Source organism: Apodemus sylvaticus, chromosome 7, assembly GCF_947179515.1.
Source record: "Apodemus sylvaticus chromosome 7, mApoSyl1.1, whole genome shotgun sequence".
NCBI classification, from domain to species: Eukaryota; Metazoa; Chordata; class Mammalia; order Rodentia; family Muridae; genus Apodemus; species Apodemus sylvaticus.
Window position 1 is genome coordinate 70,053,306 of NC_067478.1, and position 23,403 is coordinate 70,076,708.

Genomic DNA, 23,403 nt, shown 5'->3' on the forward strand with positions numbered 1-23,403 from the left:
TAGAACAGTATGGGCACTCCCGCCAGCAGACTGCAGGCTGTTTTCTCCTAACTTTGGGTAGCTCCATCCTCAGTAGTACCAGATGGTTGAAAACCAATTCCCGCGTGGTGCGGGTTTACTGTCGAGAGACACTTTGGATCCCAGGTACAAAATTGCAAGGTGACCATCCAAGGCCTAGGTGAAAGGCTGCAGTGACTGCAGAGAATTAACCCCGGGGAGACTGAGTCACCGGGTTGGGTCCTGGCCTGGGCACGCGATGAAGTGGAGTGGACTCCCCGCACCTTTGTTTGAGCCGGGCCGAGTGTCTCAGTGGGGACACAGGGTGCCGCGGTCCAGGCGGGTCGGGTACCGCCCGGGAGGAAGCCAGAGGTCGGCGAAGTGCAATCGGCCCCCTCCCACGGGAACCGCGCCAGGTCCCCAGCAAGAGCCGGGCGGCCTGCTATTGTTTTTGGCGAGCACATAAATCCGTGCGCCGACCCTCTGCGATCCCAGGTTTCCTCCCGGAGGCCATTCGGTTTCCTCTGAGGCCCTATATAGAGGCCCGGGGCAGAGAGGTGCGCGCAGGCTCGCGGCCTCCGTGAGCAGCTCGGGCGCCCGTGCGGCTCTGCCTCAGGTCTCCGTACCCTTTGAAGCGGTCCGTGGAGGTGAGGGGAAATCTCTCCCTCGGGTTAGGAGCGGGAGGCGGGAGGCGAGGAGGAGGATCACTTCTCCGGGGTTTCCCTGACGCCAGCAGCAGCGCCCGGCGCGCGCGCCCGTGCCCGGCTACGGAGAGCAAGGGGGGAGGGGAGCGGGCCCGCCGCCTGCCCCTGCGCCAGCTCGGCTCCACTGCCGTGGCTGCCCGCGAAGCGACCGCCTGGATTGGAGCCGGGCAGGCCGCGGGGCGCGAAGAGGGTGCTCCCCGGGAGGGAGGCGCGCGTGCGCGACTGTGAGCGTGCGCGGCACGGCGCGCTCCGGCGCCCGCCCCCCACCCCGCGGTCTCCGCCCCCCTCGCACTACGGTGAGGAGCCCGAGTCGGCGGCGGGTGGCGGCGCCTGGAACCTGGAGAGACCGAGCCACCCCCCAGCTCTCGCCCGGAATGTACTGACTGTCCTCTGCTCTCCTCCCCGCCCCGCTGCAGGAGGGAGGCGCCCGGAGTCTTTCCCCTTGGGCGCGCGAGGGGGCCGCGCGGGCCGGGCCGGGCCGGGCTGGAGCCGAGCCTGCGGCGCAGAGACCGGCTGAGGCGCGCTGAGGGAAGGGCGCGAGCGCTCCGCGGCGCTATCGCCGCCGCCGCTGCCACTCGTGGGGTAGAGATGGCGGCGGAGCGCGAAGCCGGGCGACTCCTCTGCACCTCCTCCTCCCGGCGCTGCTGCCCGCCACCGCGGCTGCTGCTGTTGCTGCCGCTGCTGCTGCTGCTGCTGTTGCTCGGGCGCCCGGCGTCCGGCGCCGCGGCCGCAAAGAGCGGCTCCCCGCCGCAGTCCGCAGGTAAGCGGGGCCGGGCCCGGGACGCCGTGGGGGCTGGGGCGCGGCACTGGCTCCCGCGGCCGCTGCGGTGGGTTTTTGTTGTTGTTTAGGATCCAGAGGGGAACGTGCAGGAACTTCTCCGCCTCGGCTCCCATTGCTGGAGAGAAAAGGGTCTCGCGTGGCTGAAAGCGGAGCAGGCAGGAGGGGGTCCTACCGGGGGAGGGGCGCCTCCGGGATCCGGTCCGGAGCTCTGGGGTCCAGTTCTGCGCTTTGTACCGGGAGGCAGGTTCACCCCTTGCCTCTTTCCCCTCCCCCAGGCTCATCCCACTTGTAAGAGTGGGACATTCTTGTGCTCACACAAGCACCAGTAGAGGCCACTACACACCTCATTAGATAAACAATCGTACAGCCAATTCATTAATTTTCAGGAAGGGATGGAGGAGGGGGCTTGAATTCATCCTCTTCACTCCCCCCAACCCCCATCTCCCTCGGCCATGGGTTGCCCAGCTTCTGAAGTCCAGGGAAGTGCTGTCGGATCTCGAGGGACTCTTCGCTCAGTGATTGGAGCCCTAGTCTTCGGAAGAGGGGGTGCTAAGGGGCATACTAGCCCCCTCATGATCAGATCAGTGGTGTTGACTTAGCTTGCGGGCGCCTTGGAGAGCTCCAAGTGATTCTGTGAAGTAGTGCCTCTCTACTAGGGATTTTACTAGGGATGTAACCCACCCTCAACTTCTGAAAAATTTCAGGCATCGGGTTTTTAAGTATTTGTCTGTCTCTAAGTGACAATATATACATATATAAATGTATATATTCAGCATCCTTTTTTCTCTGTGTGTTTCATGCATTCCTGGAATCACCTGCATTTACTTATTTAAGGGTGCCAGTTGACACATCGCCAAGCCTCTGATAGTTGAGGAGCAGAATTCACTCAGCACTTGAAGAGCAAATTGACCTGTGCTTTGCTAACCTTGTTTGCCTAAGGTGGTGTGCCATACAGCTCGACAGAACTTTAATTCACTTTGACAAGATTTAAAAATTTACCTGGTCACCTGATCAGACGCGATGGCAATTTGTAATTGCTAAACCAAAAACTTGTTTTCCTCTGATTGTTATGAAATCATTAAAATCACGTTGCAGTGTGATTTGCTGATAAAGTTTGGAATTTTGCATCTTGTGTGTATGTGTACAGAGCTCACAACTTGCCAGTGTTAACCATTTTAAACCCATACCAGTATACATTATCTAAACTGGTAAACAATAATGTTAAGTTAGGATCATTGATGTGATATGCATTTGTTCATTTATCTTGTACAAAGTTTTGGGCACAGTTTTCAGACCTTTAATATAAGTACCTGAATAGTTTCTTTTCATGGGAATGGGCAAGAGAAATGTAAAGATTTTGGAAAAGAAGTTCCTCTTTTTTTCTTATGTAAATTTTTTCTTTCTAATGTAAATTTATATATAGCTGATTATGTGTGTATTTGAGGTCATAACTGGACTTTGTGTTTAAAGTTTTGCCGGTGACATCTTAAAGTTAAAAAAAAAGCAAAACAATGCTAGAATTTATGTTTTACATTTTATCAATCTGTCTGTCTGTTTTATCTATCAATCGATCGATTGTACATGTGTGTTTGTGCCAGTTCCATGGCATGCTGTGTGATGGTCAGAGGACATCTTTGGAGGAGTCACTTCTCTTCCCAGCATGTAGGACCTGGGGAATGAACTCAGCTCCTCAGGTTTGGAGGGCTGTGTAAGCAGTCTCTTAGAAAGGGATCTTAACATCTATGTTAGCCTGAACTCAATCATGGTTTTTTATTGTGCAGTGATGAGATGGGAGACATTTGCTCTCTGCCTGTATGGAGATGGCAGTCCAGTGTGTAGGTAGGAACCATAGCTACTCAACTATGAATTACATAGTTAAGTGATTGTGATAAGCACTGAAAGGAGAGTAGGTTTGGAGAAAGTGCATGTTGGTGTGTGATTTACCTAGCCAGTGCCAGGGTTTCTCAGATCTGATATGGTGATGGGTGGAGGTTAGTTAGAAGGCTCACAGTTAATTAGTAGTGGATAGAATCTAGAGCACAGGTCTGATTCTCCCTCATAGGCCTTTTTATTTTCATTCCAAAATATTTTGTTAACCCCTCCGTCTCATTATAAAACGAAAACAAACCAAACCAAAAACAATAGCAACAACAACAACAACAACAGAATCACTGCAGTGAGCAGGAGCTGATTTGTTCAGTCCTGAGCTGTAAAAGAGATCAGGGGATGGAGAGCTGAGTAAGCAGTCTTGGATCAAGCTGCCTATAAATCAGATATCATTGGTTAATATTTTATTTTATTTGTTTGCTTATTTTGAAGAAGGATAGACCTGACATGTTTTGTTTTTGTTTTTGGTAGGGGAGAGATGATATTCAGTGGTAAGAGAAAAATAGATGTGTGGGAACAGAACAAATGAGTATTTTTTACTCTTAGGATAGACATTTGGACATGTGGAAGAACAGAAAAAGCAAATGAGATTATGGTAGAAGGTAGTTAGCAGTGGTGAAGGGTGGGGAATGAATAAGCACACAGGCTTTAGGAAGGGAGGGCTGGTCACCCCGAAAAGCTTTGTAGTGGTCCTTGGGGGAGACAGAGTGTCTGAGCACCCTGTGCATTGCAAATGCTCTCAGTGGACATTCTTCATAGAGGACCCCACACATCCTGACAGGCATTTACTTGGTTTGACACATTACCTCATAAGGTGGTCTGTTTCTGTTTTTAATAATGTCTGCTAGAAAACCTTGCTTCATGTTTGAGCAGTATTCAGTCTCCCAGTCTTATGTTTTAGCGCTTCCCTTGCCTTTATCAGCACCAACATGTATAGCTTGACTGAGGGTTTGCTTTCCCTGTGGTTTCTGCTTTTGTTTTTCACATTTTTCTTTTACTCACTTAAATACTGAATTCTAATGTTTGTCTCATTCTCTCCTGTCTTTTGACTCTCTTGGTCCTCCCCCTCACCACTTGGTAGCTTCACTGATGCAGGTCCAAAGGCAGATTCACATTTTCTTCCATCCCTTTTCCTCAGTGGCAATGAACCAGTCCCTGGCCAGGTCTCATTGTTAGAATGATCGCATGGGTTTGTCTCTTCTGAATTAAGATCTAGAAGACCTTATTCTTTTGATCTTTACCTCCTAGGGATTTCTTCTGTCTGTACCTTTTCATCTTTATCCACACCTGAACTAGCAATAGGTGTGGAACAATTTGCCTCACCTGTTACCCTCTAAATGTATCCTCCTATTGGAGTAATCTTTCTAAACAATATTTCTAAGGGCGGAACTCCCACTTAAAACGTCTTATTAATGAGTATTTCATAGTTTCTTGTTCTAAAAGTCCTTGGGATGGAGATTGTGAGATCCTGTGTGTTCTTTAACACTCCCCACCAATCCCAGTTTAAATCGGATTCCTCTCATCACTCTTATGTGTACCCTTTGTTCTCCCACTTCAGATTAATTGCAGAGCTTTCTGCCTTCAGGCTTTTGCACTTGCTGTTCTTTTCTTCCTGTTAAAGCTACATCCTACTTCTTTAACTCCTATCTTATCGGAAACTTTTTACTATTGACTTCTCCCCCAGAGAGTTAATGGTTGCTGTTCTCCTTGTTCCTGTAGCTTTTAAAACACTTTTCATTTTATATTACTTATTTTCTTGTCACCTTTGATAGTCTTAACCTCTGGAGGATTGGTACTTGACTTACTTATCTTTATATCTGGGCTATATCTTAAGCATTGATTAGACTACTTGTGCTGGTTAGTGTGTTGTTAACTTGACATAAGCTAGAGTCATCTGGAAAGACAAAAACCTCAGTTGAGAAAAATGCTTCCATTAGATTGGCCTGTAGACAAGCGGGTGTGTGTCTGTGTGTGTGTGTGTGTGTGTCTGAGTGTGTCTGTGTTTGTGAGTGTGTGGCATTTTCTCATATAAGAAGGGTGTCTGAGCAAGCCATGAGGAGCAAGCCAGTAAGCAGCATGCCTCCATAGGCTTCAGTTCCTGACTCCAGGTTCCTGCTTTGAGTTCATTCCCTGACTTTCCTAAGTGATAGATTATGACCTGGAAATTGTAAGATGAAATTAATCCTTTTCTCTCAAGTTGCTTTTGGTCATGGTACTTATCACAGTAATAGAAACAACTAGGATACTAGATAACCGGTAAATGTTTGTTGAGTTGTGTCTAGCTATTTTTGAACTGCTGGGCCAAAGAACATGATTCCTTTATGTGTTTGGTGACAGATTCTTGTGTAGGATATGCATGTGTGACAGTTCCATTCTTTCCCTATCCCTCTTCAGCCACTCTTCACGGATTTTCTTGCCCTTTATGAGAACTGGATCATTCTCCTAGATACCATTATAATATTTGCCAGCTTTGTCATTTGTGGAAGGATAATTGACTTTTCCTGAGTTGTATAGAAAAGAAGTCATATATTTTTGGGGTGAATGCACATAAGAGATAAGAAATGCGCTCCTTAGCAAATTGTCTGAAAATTAATATATCATGTGGGATGAAGAAAGGACTTTCATGTGAAGGCAAGGAATTGAGAGTTTGACTCATTGTTCTACAACTACACGTATATCTATAAATTGGGGGGACACAGGCAGGCAAGAACAGTATCTTTCCTACCTAACTGGATTGCCAGGAAAATGAGATGTAAAGGTGCTTATAAACTCCATTATATTTGTGTAGAATAGTTTTAATATTTCTTGTTTAGCTTTGGTTTTACTTTTTAAGATTGTGTGTGTGTATTTGTGAGGGGGGAGGGAGAATATGTGTAGAGGACAGAAGAATGCATTGGATTCCCTACAACTGGACTAATAGGCAGTTGTGAGCTGCTCAGTGTAGGTGCTGGGAATCAAATTGGGTCCTACAGGAGAGCAGTACATGCTCTTCACTGCAGAGCCATCTTTTTAGTCCCCTCTCCCTCAAGTTTATTATTTGAAAGCATAGTTTTTCATTTGTCTCAATTGATTATTGTTAGTTTTGCCTTTTATATTTTCTGTACATCAAGAAACATATTGGGGGTTACATCAATACATCTCTTTTATGAAGGCTCTGTGTAAATCTTTTCCCCCAGATACTTTGATAAGTGATTTCCATTTGATGGGTATGAATACAATACGACAGTGCACCCATATCAGGAGGGCACTGCCTAGAGATGTTGTGTCAGTCAGAGAGCTGGTGAGCTGAGTTTGATTTAATTGTGAAAACCATCAAGTGAAATATGATTGTAAAATGGAGGTCAACTTTTGAATTAATTTACAAGAAAGAGTATTTTCATTAAAAACATTCGTTTATGAGACCAAGAAAACTCAGACTTGCTAGTATAAAATCATTGCTTTGTAGTTGCTGTCTACTATATAGCTCATTCTTTTACATCGTGACTGTGAGTTATGTATAACTTTAAATGTTTTCCCTAAATATGTGTTTCTTTTTTTGCTACATTATCTTTAAACCATTTTATTTTTAAAACTTATTTTAAAAATTCATGTTAGTTTGCAGTTAACTGTATAGAATTGTAAATGTTATTAATCTCATTTTTAACCCATGAGTAGCATTTTTAAATATTTTCTTTCCTGTATGTGAATATAGTTCTCTTTTTTACACTAAGCAGAATTATACAATTGATTGTTTCTAACATGTATGTTTCTAACATGTATGTTTTAAATCCTACTACTGGAGATCTTTCCTATTGGTGCACACAGATTTTCTCATAACTGTTATTTGAGATGTCTGTGTATTTTGGGAAATGATTATGATGCTTGTAGTGGCCAATAAAAGTATTACTTATAGAACAGTCAAAGTGTTTGAGGCAGTGTACCAGTCTCTTCTATCTGCATTGAATGTAAGAGTAATGTTATTGTACACTGTGTAAAGATTACCCTTGTATTATTCAAATGCTGGTTTCTCTGCCTCTGCTGATTTCTATGTCTTGTTGCAATTGGACATGGCATTATAATACTTTTATTTTAAGAGTGTCCATGTTGTGTAAATATTGCTCCCCATTTATTCCCTGATTTGTCAATAAAAGCTGATCAGCCAATGACTGAGCAGGGGGAGAATAGGGCTGGAATGTTATGAGCAGCAGCACTAAAACCTTACCACTTGAATTCTCTGTCATGATGGACTGTACCTTTGAACTGTGAGTCAAAATAAATCCTTTCTCCAGTAAGTTGTTTTGTCAGGGTATTTTATTATGGAATCAGGACAAGAAATTAAGTAATAGTTCCATTCATTGTAGACCACTACTGGTAGGTAGCATTAAGCACTTGAACTATCCCACTGCTGGGATGTAGCTGAAGGCCTTGAGTTAACCCCCTACTTACCACATACAAACAACAAAAACCATTGACATTTACAACTTGTCTAAAATGTTTTTACCTTTAATTGTGGGTATTTCATACTAAATTTTTAAAATTTTAGTTGCAGATACCATAGACTTTGTTTTGTATGCTAGGTTAATTTATTAGGATAGAGCAGGTTAATAGATAATCTAAAGAGTCCTTCTACTGTGTACTTCTACTCTTTGCAGTATAAAATCGAGCAGTGACTTCATCTCAGCTAAATGACTTTTATGTAGTTAGTTTTTGTATTCGAAGACTGGTGGTTTCTGGTTTTGATGTGAAAATTAACCTTTTGTCATTCTCTAAGACTTAATTTTATATCTTTTCCTAGTTTAAAGTAAAGTATGATTGGAACAATCTTTTCATTGCTTATAAATGATTATATGTGATTTCATTTTGTATGTGTAAAAATAGCTTCAGGGCTGGGTTCATGAAACAGAAATTCAGTGTTAAGTATGAAACATTTTAAGTTATAGTAGTACCAGAAATAATATTGCTTGAATGAGCAGGTTTTGCTGCTTTTTCTAAAGATGTGGTTTTATATTTTAATTTTTGAGACAAGGTCTCTTTATTTTATTTAGCCTAGACTGGCCTTAAGCTTGTGATCTCCTGTGCTGGGCTCCTGAGTGCTAGAATTATGGCCATACATGAACTACCATGTCTAGTTTATAGGTTTTGTTGTAATGAAATCAGTTTTTGAATAATTCATCATAAGGAGTTAGCATCTGGGCAGTCTTCATGTAAGGTTATAAGTTTTAGCTTTTATTTTTTAAAATACCATTAGAAGTAACCTTTAAATGATTTTATGGCTGAGCTGGAACACACTCTGTAACTCACTCTGGCCTAAAACTTAGAGATCCACATGCCTCTGCCTCGCAAGTGCTAGGGTTAAAGATATGTGCCACCACTACCTAGGTCAGCAAGAATTATTAGTTATTCAGTCAGACAGTTCTTCCAGAGCTAAAGGTTTAAATAATTTTGACTCATTGCAAACACATACCTTTGAGTCATACACTTTGGAGAGAGATACTTAAGATTGTGTCAGTTTTAGAACCTCTTTTTACATAAGTGCATGTAAATTGTATCATAGTTGTTTGATAGCCATATGGTATTTTGTTGATATAGTCTATTTAACTCGTTGTCTTCTGATACCCCACATTTTTGATTGTTAATAAATGATATAGTGAGCCTACTTTTTTATAAATGTGTATGTGTATTTGATAATTTGTGTATTATCAAATAATTGTGAAACTATAAGATAGGACTTTTATATTATTTGAAAATCACCTTTGATTATGTATATGTGTGTATCTATGTATTAATTTTTGGTAGTTATTTGCAAATAATTTGCTTAAAAGATGATTCTTAGCAACAAATGAGAATGTCTGTTTCTCCACATCCTTGCCCATAAATGATTCATGTCCAGACTTCATAATTTTTTACCAACTTGACAGATGAAAACAGAAGTGTCTCTATGTATGTTTATTTTATATGATGTCTGTGAATGCTGCCACACATATGCTGTGGTACTTGTTTGGATGTCAGAGAACAGCCTTAGGTGTTGGTCTTTTCTGGCTTGCCTGGTGCAGGATGCTTTTGTTGTTTGCAGCTATGTATGCCAGGCAGGATGGCCTGCAAGCTTTTTGAGGTTCTTCTGTTTCTTGTTTTCCGTCTAGCCTTAGGAGCACTGGGATTATAGATGTTCATTACTGCGCCTACTGGCTTTCTGTTGGTTTTAAGGATTTAAAGTCAGACCTGCATTCTTGCACAGCTCAGGAGGGCTTTACCCATCTACTATCTCCCCAACCCCTGTTTTTGCATTTACTAATAGAATTAGCACCTTCTCAGATTTTAATTGATGATTTATATTGCTTCTGAGACTTGTCTAGTTTCTGTTTTTTGTTTTTTTGTTTTCACATTTTTCTTTCCCTCTTTTGAGTTTAATGCTGCTGCTGTATGTATGTTTGTTACATTTTAGGTTCTTAGTGTTGTCACCCACCATGATGTGATGTAGTAAAAGGGTTTTTGCTACAGTCAGCACTTCTTAGCTAAATAAACCTTTCTTTATAAGTCACCCAGTTTCAGGTATTTCATTACCATGAAACTAAATGAACTAATACAGAGGGGCAGGGCATAATGTCACGTTGAACCTAAGGACACGTTGAACCTAAAATTTAGCCAGTTCAATGTGTAACTGTATTGCAGAATTGGAGATCTGGTGAGAGGTATGGGATGGGCATGTAGGTTCAGGAGTATTAGATAAAGATGATCTTAGTTCATGTCCTGAGAATAGATCTGCTTAGAAATGGGGAAAATAACAACAGCAACAAAATCCAACCTGGAGTGAACATTTAGGAAGTCACCTGTAGTTGGGTTTACAAGGAAAGGAAAACAGGCTATGTTTGCAGAGATACTGGTACCAAAGCAACGAGAGTACCTAGAATAAGAACAGTGTAACACGTGAAGTTTTATTTCACCTACAGGTAGGTTTTTGTTGTTGTTGTTGTTTTGTTTTTTGTTTTTTGTTTTTTTTGAGAAATACCTGTATAAATAAATGGAATAGTGCTAAAATAATGTTGGTTCTTTTTGTAAACTCTGTAGTCACATTCTTGGTCCCAAAGTTTGAGTGCTAGGCAAAAAGAGAGATGGTTTACAAGGACTATACTAGTAAATTCTTTACTTTAAATTACAATTATAACAATTTACCACCCACCCTGTCGGTGCTGTGGTAAACAATGAGTTGATATGTATCCATGTTTAGAACAGAGCCTGGTTATCTTACCCATTAGACATAAACTGTTATTCCTGTTATTTTGTTGTTCTGTACTAGATTGAGAGGCTAGCTAAAAAGACATGCAAGTTAGATAACACTGATGTAGCTTGGTTTATGTTTTTATCTGATGGCATCGTATGATTAGGCTGTTAAGTGAGTGCTTTTGTGATGAGGAGGATAAGCATTTGTTTAGTCTTGGGTGGTCTGCTGGTTTCTCAATCTAAGCTGAGAGTGAGATGGACAATAAAGGCAAAAGCAGCAAAATACTATTAAGCAGCAAACTAATTTCTTCTCTTTTCTTTCCTTTTTCTTGAGACAGCATCTCAGTCTGGCCTGGGATTCACTTTGTAGCCCAGACAAGGCTTGAACCTAGCATTCCTTCTGCCTCAGTGTTCCCTGTGCTGGGTTTACAGGCATGTGGTGACACAGGCCTATCCACCCTGTGGCCTTCTTGTGACCTAGGATAACTATAAATTAGGTTTAAAACAAAAATCGTACACTTTCTTTAAACATTATAAAATTTTTGTTGTTGATGAGATTATTTTTGTTGTTATATTAGTGTTTCTGAAGTGTGAGTTTTATAGATGACAGTGTCCTGCTGCAAAGCCAAACGTTTACACATGCCTGTAATCATTCTTGAAAAGTTTATTTTTATTATAAATGTATATCATTTGTTATGTAATGGATAGGTAGCTATTCTGTGAAACCATAGCAATAATCTTTAAAATTTGACCTGTTACGTATGTGGGAAAAGAAGTTGGAGATAGTGCTGGCGGCTATTTTTAATACCTGGAGTTCAGCCTTATCTGTGTCCTCCTGAATAATAGGGAAAACTGCTGGTTCACTTGGCACTCTCACTTTTGTTTGTTCTTGCATGCTCTCTCTCTCTCTCTCTCTCGTCTTCTCTCTCTTTCCCTCTCTCCCCTTCTCTCTCTCTCTCTCTCTCTCTCTCTGTTAAATTATTATTTCTACTTAAAGTGGATATATAGTGTGGCTTCTCAGTATTTAGTATATTTTTCTTTTGCATTTGTGAACCTATTTTAAGGTAGAAAAAGTTTTCTTCCTTCATTGCTTGTTCTTTAATTTCTTTCTTGAGTTCCAAAAGTAAAGTGTACTCCCCCCTTATCCCCGATTTTCTATGGTTCTTTATTTCTCCTTTTATTGTGTCAGCTTTTGCTTTTTATTTTTGGAGACTATATTGCTAACTGCATACAAATTTATAATTGTCTCTCTAGTGAGTAAATACATCATTAGGAAGTTATTAATCTAGTTTTGTCAGGTGTTTTTTTTTAAAATAAGATTTATTTTTATTTTATGTGTATGAGTGTTTTATCTACATGCATGTAAGTGTACTATATGCATACTTAACGCCTACAGAGACCAGAAGAGGATGCTGAATTCTAACTGAAGTTACAGGTAGTTGTGAATCACTATGCAGATGCTGAGAATGGAACCCTTGTCCTCTCCAAGAGCAGCAAGTACTCTTAACTGCTGAGGCAGCCATCTTTCCAGCTCCTCTCAGCTCTGTTTTAGTGTTAAATAGATATATTTGTTTTCAAATTTCGTATGGGCTTGATTTTGCTGTATAGTCTGTCATTAAATGTGTTTTTATTTTTTTATTTTTTAGTCTTTCATTATTTACTTAACCCTGCTCATTGCCTATTCTTCCTGGATCTTCTTCCTTTTGTAAAAGTTATTTGTGTGTATGCATGCATGTGTGTATGCCTCCCTCTCCCCTTCTCCTCCCCTCTTTTTCCCTCCCCCCTCCTCCTCTTCTTCCTTCTCCTCCTCCTCCTCCCCTTCTCTTCCTCTTCCTTCTTGATTATTTTTACTTAGCCATTTTTCTCCCTTGTAACTTCCAGTTGTTACTCTTTTACAATTTATTTCAGTGGTTCCAAAATCATCTTTAACTCGTACTGAACATAATTTCTTAGACAGTGAAAACTCTTTATAATAATTTGCACTTCCCTTTTAATTTTTGTTATTTTGTATTCTTTAGTTTTTTATATTGCATTTCATAAGACATCACTATTATTAAATAAGTCATCATTTATTTAGATTTACTCATACTTTTCTCTCTCTCTCTTTCTCTCTCTCTCTCTTTTCTTGCATGTCTGAGCTTCTCTCTGGGATTATTTCCTGGAGAATATCTTGTAGTATCTAGTTAGGTCTGCTGGAGATGGAGTCTCTTAGCTTCTGTCGGTCTTAAAATATTTGTATTATAATTTAATTCTGTAATTTAATTGTATATTGTTAGAGATTGGATGGTTGTGCTTTCTGTTGTTTTTTTCCTTCAGTCATTAAAGTATGTCATTTTGTTGTCTGCTGGACTTCATCTTTCTGTTGAGAAGTTAGCCTCTCTCTGTCAGCCTCCCTTAGGATTTGCCCTTTAATGTGACTGCCAGAAATTTCACTCTGAGATGCCTAGTTACATTTATGTATTGCTGGGCTTCTGGAAGCTCTGAGATGACCACTTTTATCAGCTGTGGAAAGTTACTGGTAGATTTCTTCAAATATTCTGTCTCCTTGGAATTAATTCATTTCTGTTTTTTTTGTACTGTCATTTCTCACAAGTTCAGAACAGCTTTAGTTTTGTATCATAAGTTGTTAGGATGAGAACAACAGTTTCTTAAGACTTTAGTGTTCTTATCAGAGGCAACACTTCCATTTGTTGAGTTTTTAAATTTATTTTTTGTGTTTTCATTTCTAGAATTCTATTATGTCTTATCGTTTCCAAGTTTCTGCTTGTAGTTTTATTACTTCCATCCTTTCTCTTATGTGTCTCTACAGGTGGGTGGTGAGCATGTTTTTATAATTTGTGATTTTTGTGATTGTTTTGTCATTTCATGTTTGTTTGTGAGCGAATGGAAAGTATTGAATACAAACAATTATAGAGGTCATCAGATTGTCATTCTCCCTGGCTTTGGTAAATGGTTATGCTAGAGGAGCTAACAATTTCAGATCATTTCAGTTTGTTCAGGGACTGAGATAATTTAAAATTGGGCTTCAAATCCTATGACCTGGCGTACTTTAGGTTTACCTTTACTTCATAGACACAGTACTTTGAGGTCCTAAGCCTCAGTTTAGGTGTTTACCCTTCTTTCTATCAGGTCTTCTCCCTGTGTTTTGATCTTGTCAAAATTGTGCTCAGGGTAAGAGCTTGTTGTTCAAATGCAAATGCCTGAGTTTGGATTCATAGCATTCACATTAAATAAGAAAAAGTGGGTGCATGTAACCAATATGGGAGAATGGAGGCAGGAGGATCATTGGATCTTGCTGACCACCAGTCTAGCTTCAGATTTAGTGAGAGACTCAAGATAATCAGGGAAATTAGGCAGAGATTGATAGAACAGGACAGTTGACATCCTCCTTTGGCATCCCAGGACAAGCTCACATATGTATGTATATATACCATATACACTCATTAATTTAGCTCACTTAAACCTCTTTAAGCAGTCTTTAATGTGCTAATTATACTTATGCATCAACATTAACTACTGTTGATTGACTTGAATTTTGTAGACTAATGATAGAAAATAGCAAATGGAGGATACCCCTTCCTATAATATTGTTTAATTCACCATGTCAACAAATCTGTCCCTGCAGCCTACTAAGCCTTTTCTTTAATTAAGTACCTTATTTACACTGAAGATTTTATTCATTTGAGGATTCAATTCTTGTTTAAACAGATAAGGTTAACAGCTCTCGTTTGTTTAAGATACATTGTAAATACAACCAGAACCTTACCTGGGGCAGTTCACTTTTAGACTGTGTTGTGTTTAGAAGGCAAGGTCGTTTGTAACCAGTTTCTAGTTATTCGTAGGCTGTTATCTAGTTCGTTCATTTTAAGATTATGAAATCCTTTTGTTTCTCACTCCATTTAGATCTATTCCCCTAGCCAGTCCAATTTCTGTGCTCCTATGGACTGTCAAAAAATAACTGTGATCCAATATTAAGTACAATAAAATGAGTTCTTGCTGTGCGAGGACACTCTCATCTTATTTAGTTTTTGGAACCAGTTAATGGTTTGGGCAGATAGCATTTTATTGTCATGTTTGAATTAGTATCATCACATGGTCCCACAGCTCTCCCAACACATCTCACCTTCTTTCTTCTGCTTGTCAGTGCCCATATCACTTTGCAGACATTTGAAATACAGCTGATGTGACTGGGGTGAGAAGCCAGATGGAGAAGTTAGTTGCACATGCCATTCTAAGTAGCAGCCATAACTTTTTTTTTTTTTTTTAAATCTTTGTTATTCTCAGGGTCTACCACATTGACTGACATGTCTTCCGAAACATTTTGTTTACAAAGACATTTTTTTTTTCCCAGAGCTGGAGATTGAACCCAGAGTCTTATGTTTGCTAGGCAAGCCTCTACCTCTGAGCTACACTCCCATTCACAGCCTTCAGCATTTTGTTTTAAATGAAAGACTATGTCAAAATTACAGTCATAGGAGAAGCATTTGACTCATCTTTCTGCCTTTATAGAACAGTCAGGTTTATGTTCAAGACCAGCTATTTAAGTTCCCGTGAATTGCTTGGCTTAATTATTCTTTAGATAATACAAAGAGGTTGGTAAGTATAATATACAATAAACCCAGCAAACAGCTTCCTAGCAAACAGCCATTATTGGGGAAATGGCAAGGAATAAATGGTAGTATGTGTTTTGTTTTGCTTTTGGTTTGCTGACTAGTGTGCTGTAGCATATACTGAATCATATAAGGCATGATTTTGTTCTTAAGGAACTTGTGTAATGTAAGAATTACTATCAGTACATGGCAGGATAAGATGCCAAATAAGGTGTATATTTTCCCAAGCACCAGGTTTATAAAATTAAAACAGTTAATACTCATTAGAAAGGTATGCAGTTTTCAGTTCTTCAGGATGTACGAGCAGATTGAGTTGGGGAAGCTGTTCAGAATACATATTGATAATTTATTTCCATTTAACTGACAGGGGTGTGAGCTTCTCAGTGTAAATTACATGAACATTGAGTCTGTGGATTTCTTTTATATCAGACTATGTCATGTCAACAGCTAAGAAATTTTCCAAGTCAATTTTATCTACTGGTACTGGCCTGTTGTGGAATGTATATATAATTATCAGAGGCTGTTTATCTCGTTCATCCAAGAACATCCTTTCAGTCCCTTCCTTAGGATCTTACAGATTGCAAAGGATAAGTTCTTTGATCGTTTCTTGTTATATATTTCTAACTCCTGGTACCTTAACACGTTCTTGTTAAGTTCCAAAGCAGTCCTTCTTTTCTGATAACTGTTATTTCCGCCTTACAAGGAAGGCCAGTCTCACACTTATTTTTCTGTGAGTTTGGCTGCTACTTTCTCCTCTTTTATAGTTTTCCTAGGATTTAGAGGGATCATACTTTGTTTTATAGAGCAACTGTGTTTTATTAGCTCTTTGTTCCCTCTTCAGATCATGTTGTAAGATGGAAGGTCGTATCTGGGAAAGAACTCAGCTATCGGAAGTGTGGAAACTATTTTTGTAAGGATTAAGAAAGAGGAAAACTTGGGAGGATCCACGATAGCTAGTCTCTTACATCAGCAGAGAAATGTAGAGTCACATTTTCAGTCTGTCATAACTTCATTTTAATTGGCTGCATTAAAAAAAACCACACATACAAACTACCAGTTATGCTCTTTGCTCTCCTCAATGTTGGCAGTATAAAGACTTGTTCAGAGAACATGAGCAAGTAGGTACTAGGACACTTATGTGAAAGACCTCTGCCTAGCTGAGTGACTTGCCCTGATTTAAAATATGGCCCTCGGCAACTTCAAATAGTTTGTTTTCTCAGAGGGAAAAGTTCAGACTATTTATCCGTGTTTAGTAAAAACTATTTTGCTTCTCTAATAGGAAATACTCTCCGGATTCGTTTATTGATTGAATAAGCACTTATCGAGTAGCTACTGTTTAAGGCACTGCTAGGTGATGAGAGAAATTAGTGCTAACTTAATAAAGGATATATAGTGTGTGTAAAAATAATTAGAATGCTGTGTAGAAAGTGATGGGTATTGCAAAAGAGCATAGAGTGCTTTGGGAATTAAAAGTAGACACTTCTTCTTGACAGGGTAAGTCAAAGTAAACTTTCTGGGATGGTAGAATTTGAGCAAGTCCTGTAGGCTGTGATAAGAAGTGGTTCTTATCACAGCCTCCGAAAACTGGGCACCTTACTTCCAGAAGATCCTGCTATACCACTCCTGGGCATATACCCAGAAGACTCCCCACCATGTAATAAGGATACATGTTCTACTATGTTCATAGCAGCCCTATTTGTAATTGCCAGATGCTGGAAAGAACCCAGGTATCCCTCAACAGAAGAGTGGATGCAAAAAATGTGGTATATCTACACAATGGAGTACTATTCAGCCATTAGAAACAATGAATTCATGAAATTCTTAGGCAAATGGATGGAGCTAGAGAATATCATACTAAGTGAGGTAACCCAGACTCAAAAGGTGAATCATGGTATGCACTCACTAATAAGTGGATATTAACCTAGAAAACTGAAATACCCAAAACATAATCCACACATCAAATGAGGTACAAGAAGAAAGGAGGAGTGGCCCCTGGTTCTGGAAAGACTCAGTGAAACAGTATTCAGCAAAACCAGAACGGGGAAGTGGGAAGGGGTGGGTGGGAGGACAGGGGAAGAGAAGGGGGCTTGCGGGACTTTCGGGGAGTGGGGGGGCTAGAAAAGGGGAAATCATTTGAAATGTAAATAAATTATATCGAATAAAAAAAAAAACAAACAAAAAAAAAAAAAAAAAAAAGGTTTAGGTATAGTAGATTACTACGCAGTGGCACGGGCAACTACTAACTGTATTTATCCTGTGTTTCTTTGCATTACCGTACAATTGGTTATAGTTTCCTCATTCATTTTGCAAATCTCATCCTTTTTTCAACTTGCTATTAGTTCTGGAAGTTCTAAGGTAGAAGAAGGGAGATCTTAGGCTATTTGGTTAACCTTTTTGTGTTTTGTTTCGCATGTGTAAAGTACTATGTGCCAGGGACTTTCGAAGAGTGTTAATATAGCCAGCCAGGGTGGTGGCTTTCATCAGTAATCCAAGCACTTGAGAAGCAGAGAACAGTTGCCACAAGTCTGAGGCCCGCCTGGTGTGTACACAGTGAGTTCTAGGCCACTCAGGGCTATCTAAGACATTATCCTTTTCTTTTTTTTTAAAGTGTGTGTTATATGTAATAAGTCATTTATTTTGTGCTTATATCCCCAGTAAATAACTAGCAAGGATTTAAAAACAGGCCAGAATTACAAGTACTAAACTGTGTAGTTTTTTTCCCTCCTAAAGTTCCTTTGATTTCCAGAGTGCAGTAGCTCTTGTCCTATTTGTGTTAAAGCTGCTTCCTCTATTCTAAGAAGGCAAACAGTTCTTTTTTAATCTCAGAAATTCTATGGTAGAGTGCCCTAACCAACTTGCTTTAAGCTATTATTGTTACTGGCTATTTAGTGTGTTACCCTTTGCTCCAAAGAACAGAGGTTTTACAGTGAAACGTTGACATGCATCGTAACTGTTATGTCATACAGTAGATCTGAGTTCATCAACTTTGGAGTAAATATTATGGCTTTTCCCCCCCAAGAGATCCTGCAGTTATATTCTACAAGATAATTTTTATACATATTTTTCTCCTGAAAAATAATCCAGTATATTTCTTGTTAATGAGTAAAATTGCCCAAGTTTACTCATAAATCTTTTAGGGCTTTTCAGTGAGATATTGAAATGCAGGCATAGTAGAGGTGTAGATTTTAACAAATATATCAATGTTTTTATTTATTTATTTTATTAGAGAAAAATTGTAGTTTAAGTGTCTCCCTTTGTTTTGTGTTCTGTACATTTGTTGTAAAATTTATGAGGTTTAGATTTGATGTTGACATGTGCGTGAGTGTGTGTGTGTGTGTGTGTAACACACGCTGCTCATTTCATTTTGTAAATCTCATCCTCTTTTCAACTTGCTATTAGTTCTGGAACTTCTAAGGTAGAAGAAGGGAGATCTTCACTTGCTCCTTCACCTCATCATCCTGAGATCATGGGTGTTCCCCACCACACCTGTTTATATGGTGCTGGGCTTAATCTAGTGCTACATTCTTGTTAGGCAAGCACAGGAGTAACTCAGCTACAGGCCTAGCTTCTCATGTGTAGTTTTAATTTGTATTTTTTGTTCATATGTGCAGTTAAAAAACTGTTAGTGGAGGTAATCTCTTTTATAAACATTGTTAATGTTAGTTTCCCTTCAGAAGTCAACTGTTAGTGTTGGAGCTACAAAGAGTGAATAAATTTCCTGAGAGGAAACGATAATAAAATATTCAGGAAGTTGTTAGGAAGCAAGAACTTTTGTTCTTGTTCATTCAGATAAGTGGTTGAGACCTTTTAGTATATCAAAATAGTTTGTATTAGTGGAAGGAATGAAAGATTTGGCAGCTTCTAGTACTGTTGGGGACCTTGGACTATATAGAATAATGGAACATAGAGTGCATAAGTATTAAGAATTTCTTGTAGCTGTTTGAATTTTTTCCTACCACACCCCTTTTTGAGTATCTTTATCAGAGAAAAATGTGAGAGTGTTCTGAAGTCAGGGTATGTGAATAACTCAGGAGGGAACCTGTTCTTGGGGAGACCTCAGTAGTTGATTGCTTTTCATTTCAGGAGTGTGGAACAAGCCAGTATTATGACCGAATTTTCTTCCCATGCTTTGCTTTCTGGTCCCTTCTCATTTGTCTTAGTCATTAATTTTCCATTTTGCTATAGCATCTTTGGTCGCTGTGACTAGCATGTGTTTTTCCTTTTTGAATATAATTGTTGCACTTGTTTTTAACAAGTTGAGTTGAGCTTGCATTTTCTTCTCTGTTTATATCAGAAGCAGCTTTATCTTGAATAATAAATTCTGGCTCCTCTCACTTGGATGCGCCTCTCCTAGAACTTGTGAGAGGTCCGAACATTGTATTTAGTAGTTAGATAGTGCACCTGTAAATTCTGCTAAATTTTAAATTTGTGTGTCACTGTTTGGTGCACAGTTGAATATGAAGACATGCATACCCTTTCTCTTAGAAATCTGGAGGAGTTGTGGTTTCAGGGTTTTTTTTGTGTGTGCAATTAGATTAAATCATAATGCAACAGTCTTGTGGGAAAAATGTGCTAAATTGAGGATTTTGTTCCCCCTTCTGAATTATGTATGGGGTCAAACCTTTAAAAACTCAAGCCAACTTGGGCTTTGGCAAAGGTTGAGTGACAATTTCTAAATGTAGCTGAGGAAAGTTTTGTGAAGAATACTGGGAAAGAAGCATTAATGAGGAAGTTATGTAGCAGTTGGCTGTAGAGCATCAGCTCTTGACCTGTGGGCTGCAGCTCCTTCAGGGGTTGAACAGCCCTTTCAGAGTCTCCTAAGGCCATCAGAAACACAGATATTATATTACTATTTATAACAGTAGCAAAATTGTAGTTATGGAGTACCAATGAAAATAATTTTATGGTTGGGGGGCTCACCAAAACTGAGTAACTGTATTAGGAAGGTTGAGAATCACTGCTATGGAGTGTGGGGTGGCCAGGGACATTAATGTTTTTGGATTTAAAGATATATTTTCAAGTAGTGTTTTCAGTAGGATTTTGAACTAAATAAGGAATCCCAAGATAGTATATTTCACCCAGAAATTTAGTAATACAATTTCAGAATCATTTTATTGGAAAATTTGAATCATTGTGTTAATTAACAGATTGCTTAAGAATTAAGAATTTTATTAATGAGAGTATTTCTCTGAACACAGAGTAAAGTTTCAGTTTGTCACAGCATTTTGCCTTGGTAGATGATTCTTCTCTCTGATGATTCTTCTATTTTCTCATCCTCTGGCTTTTTCTAGCTCTTCTGTTTTCATCTTTTGCTTTCTTCACTTTTGGATTCAAAGTTCTCTTGTACTTCTGAGGATTTGAATGACCAACTGTAGATAACTACTTGTATTTGCTATGTTCTCTTTAAAGATAACTGTGTGCTCGCATGTCTGGAGACTTTTTTTTTATCTACAGTTAAATGAGAGTGTAATATTTTCAGAGGCAGTTGTATCTAGCCCATGGTTGGTTAACCAGTTCAGTTTCAAAAAACGCTTGGAATTATTTAGCTTTTCCTAAAATTCTTTCTGATAACATTTCTAGAAAGTTGTATGTATCTGCCACCTGGTGGTGAAATAGTATAGCAAATGTTAACTTTCAGAAGTTTATAAAATATTTAAGCTCTACTTAAGCTGTTTGGATATGTAGCATTTTTTATCTTCCTTTTTGGTTGAGAAAATGTTACTTTAATACACTACTACAGGAAAATTTTGACTAATTAATTTGTTTTACAGGTGACTTCTTAGATTATAGGTGATTTCTTAGATTATGAAATTGGTATAGTCATCAGTTGCATACATTCTGACTACTTTGAAAGCATGCTTCTATTTAGTTTGGAGCGATGGGAGATTTTTAAGAGTATTGTTGATTGTAATATTTCTGAAATGAATAGTTATCAACTCAAGAAAAAGCAAAGTTGGTAGAACTAAGGCTTTTTTTGTGGGAACCGATAATAACATATTAAACAATTTAAAGATAAACAATGTTCAGTGACCCTCAGATTTATTGATACAGCTAAGCTGTGTTAAGATTGAAGTCTGAAATAATGACTAACAGAAACATTCTTGTTTTCTTGGTGTTTATAGTCTAATTAGAGAAGCATTTTTACTACAAGGGTTACATATGTAAAGGTGAAGTGTCATCCGGGCTGTTACCAGGGGAAGTTTCTCTTAAGAAATGGCATTTCAGCTTGGGTATGACAGACATAGACTCAGCCTAATGTGGAAAGCAGCTTGGGAGTTGGGAGGAGTTTAATAGGGTAGTTGGGGTTCTAGTGAGAGAGAGGGACTGAGGTATAAATTAAAACAATAAATTAATTCAGGACCATGTAATGTATCACATGTGGATGTCAGAGGATCTGCTCTCCTCCCGCTATGTGGGTCCTGGGGGTTGAACTCAGGTATTAGGCTTAGAGAGCAAGTGCCCTTACCCACCGAGCCACATCACCTGCCTCAGTCAAAGGAATCTTAAGTGTATAGCGCATCACTTTGTATGTTTTAACTTGGGGTACTAAGGTATGCACCTTATTTTATTCTTATCCTGTACGTTATTAGATGAATGACCATAGTAAAATTAGTAATTTTTATTTCGTGACCTATAAAAATGAAAATAAAATTATAGGGTTATTAAGAGGATTAAGAGGTAATTTTTATAATGTCTTTTTTTTTTTTTTTACTATTTTTTTTTTCCTTCTGCTCAACATGGTGTTGTAAGGATATGGCCATATTGCTACGAATACATCTAGTACTAATTACTGCTCAGCGCTTCATAGCGTGAGCATTCTTACCTAGGGTATGAATACCTAGGCTCATTCTAACTCCCACCACCTCAAATACACTGGCAGTGGGAATTCTTTGCCATGGATCCTTTGCAAATCCTGGAATGGTATTTTTTCCATTAATTTATTATTCACTTGACATCTAGATTGCAGCCTCTTCCCCCTCCTCCCAGTTTCTCCCTTACATAGCCTTTCCTCGAAGGGGGAGGTCCTGCCTTCTTCCTGCCCCTGTACTAACCTACCCTGGTAGGTATCTCAAGTCACTGCTGGACTAAGTCCATCTTCTCCCTCTGAGGCAAGAAAAGACAACCCACTTAGGGGAGCAAGATCCACATGCAAGCAACAGAATCGGGGTAAGCCTCTATTCTAGTTGTTGGGAGACCCACGTTAAGACCAAGCTGCACATCTGCTACGTATGTGTGAGGGGCTTTAGGTCCAGCTCTTATATGCTCTTTGGTTGGTGGTTCAGTCTCTTGGGATCCCCCAAGGATCCAAGTTAGTTGACTTTATTGGTCTTCTCATAGGGTGTAAATATAATAAATTTTGCTGAATATGAACTGGTTAAGAGTGTTTGCACTAGTTTGTTGATATATCTGAGTTACCATCTCGTGTCTTTGCCAAGAGCTGGCAGGACTTAACTGTTCTTAATACTGCCATCTGACAGTTGGTCTAAAGAGTTATTTCAGTGTTGGTTGAATTTGCATTTCTGATTGCTAATGAATCTAACAGTGATTGCAGTTTTCTGTAATTTTGTGTTGCTATCCTATATTCATGTTTGTGTCAAGTTTCTAGTCTTACTAATTTGTAGCTCTTTGTTCTTGTGGGTAGACATGGTAAATCATTTGTCTTTGTCATGTTTTTTGTTTTGTGTTTGTTTGTTTTACTTTGACTACAGTCTCCTTTGAATAAAAAGCTTTAACATTCTTGTTTGAACCTATTGGTTTTCTCCTTTTAAAAGTATTTTAATTGGTAAAACATTTGCACTTATTATGTACTTAACATGCTTTCAAATACATATTCATTAGAGAAGGTGTAAGTTAAGCTAGCATACTCATTACTTCACATATTTCTTTGTAGTTGATCCCCCACTCTATTATTGTTTTGGGAATATAATACATAGTAATTAACTAGTCATCTTATTGAAAAAAGGATTTCTTAGACTTATGTTTTCTCTCAGGGAACTTATATAGCCTTTGACCAGTGTCACCCAGCTCCCTTTAGTTCTTGGTAACCACTTTTTTAACTCTCTGCTTTTATTAACTTTACATTTCATTCCATTTTTAAGTGAGATTATACAGTATTTGTCTTTCTTACCATGTCTTATTTTGCTTAACATGTTTTGTCTCAAATAAAAGGAGAAACAACTTCTCTTCCCGTCTCCCCCTCTTCCTTGCTGACCTCAAACTCAGGATA

The 23,403-nt window shown here is 39.2% G+C and overlaps 1 protein-coding gene across 7 annotated transcripts in view; it reads left to right on the forward strand.

The window, feature by feature from the left end:
• The first annotated feature begins 963 nt into the window (after positions 1 to 963).
• Positions 964 to 23,403, forward strand: part of Neo1 (neogenin 1) — a 167,758-nt gene continuing 145,318 nt past the window's right edge. For 5 of the 7 annotated variants that reach the window (XM_052188173.1, XM_052188167.1, XM_052188169.1 and 2 more), the window contains exon 1: positions 965 to 1,461. In XM_052188173.1, the coding sequence (XP_052044133.1) occupies positions 1,290 to 1,461 (172 nt within the window). In that variant the 5' untranslated portion in view covers positions 965 to 1,289. Of the gene's footprint in view, positions 1,462 to 23,403 lie in introns of all 7 variants that reach the window. The other 2 variants (XM_052188174.1, XM_052188172.1) reach the window with 1 other exon arrangement.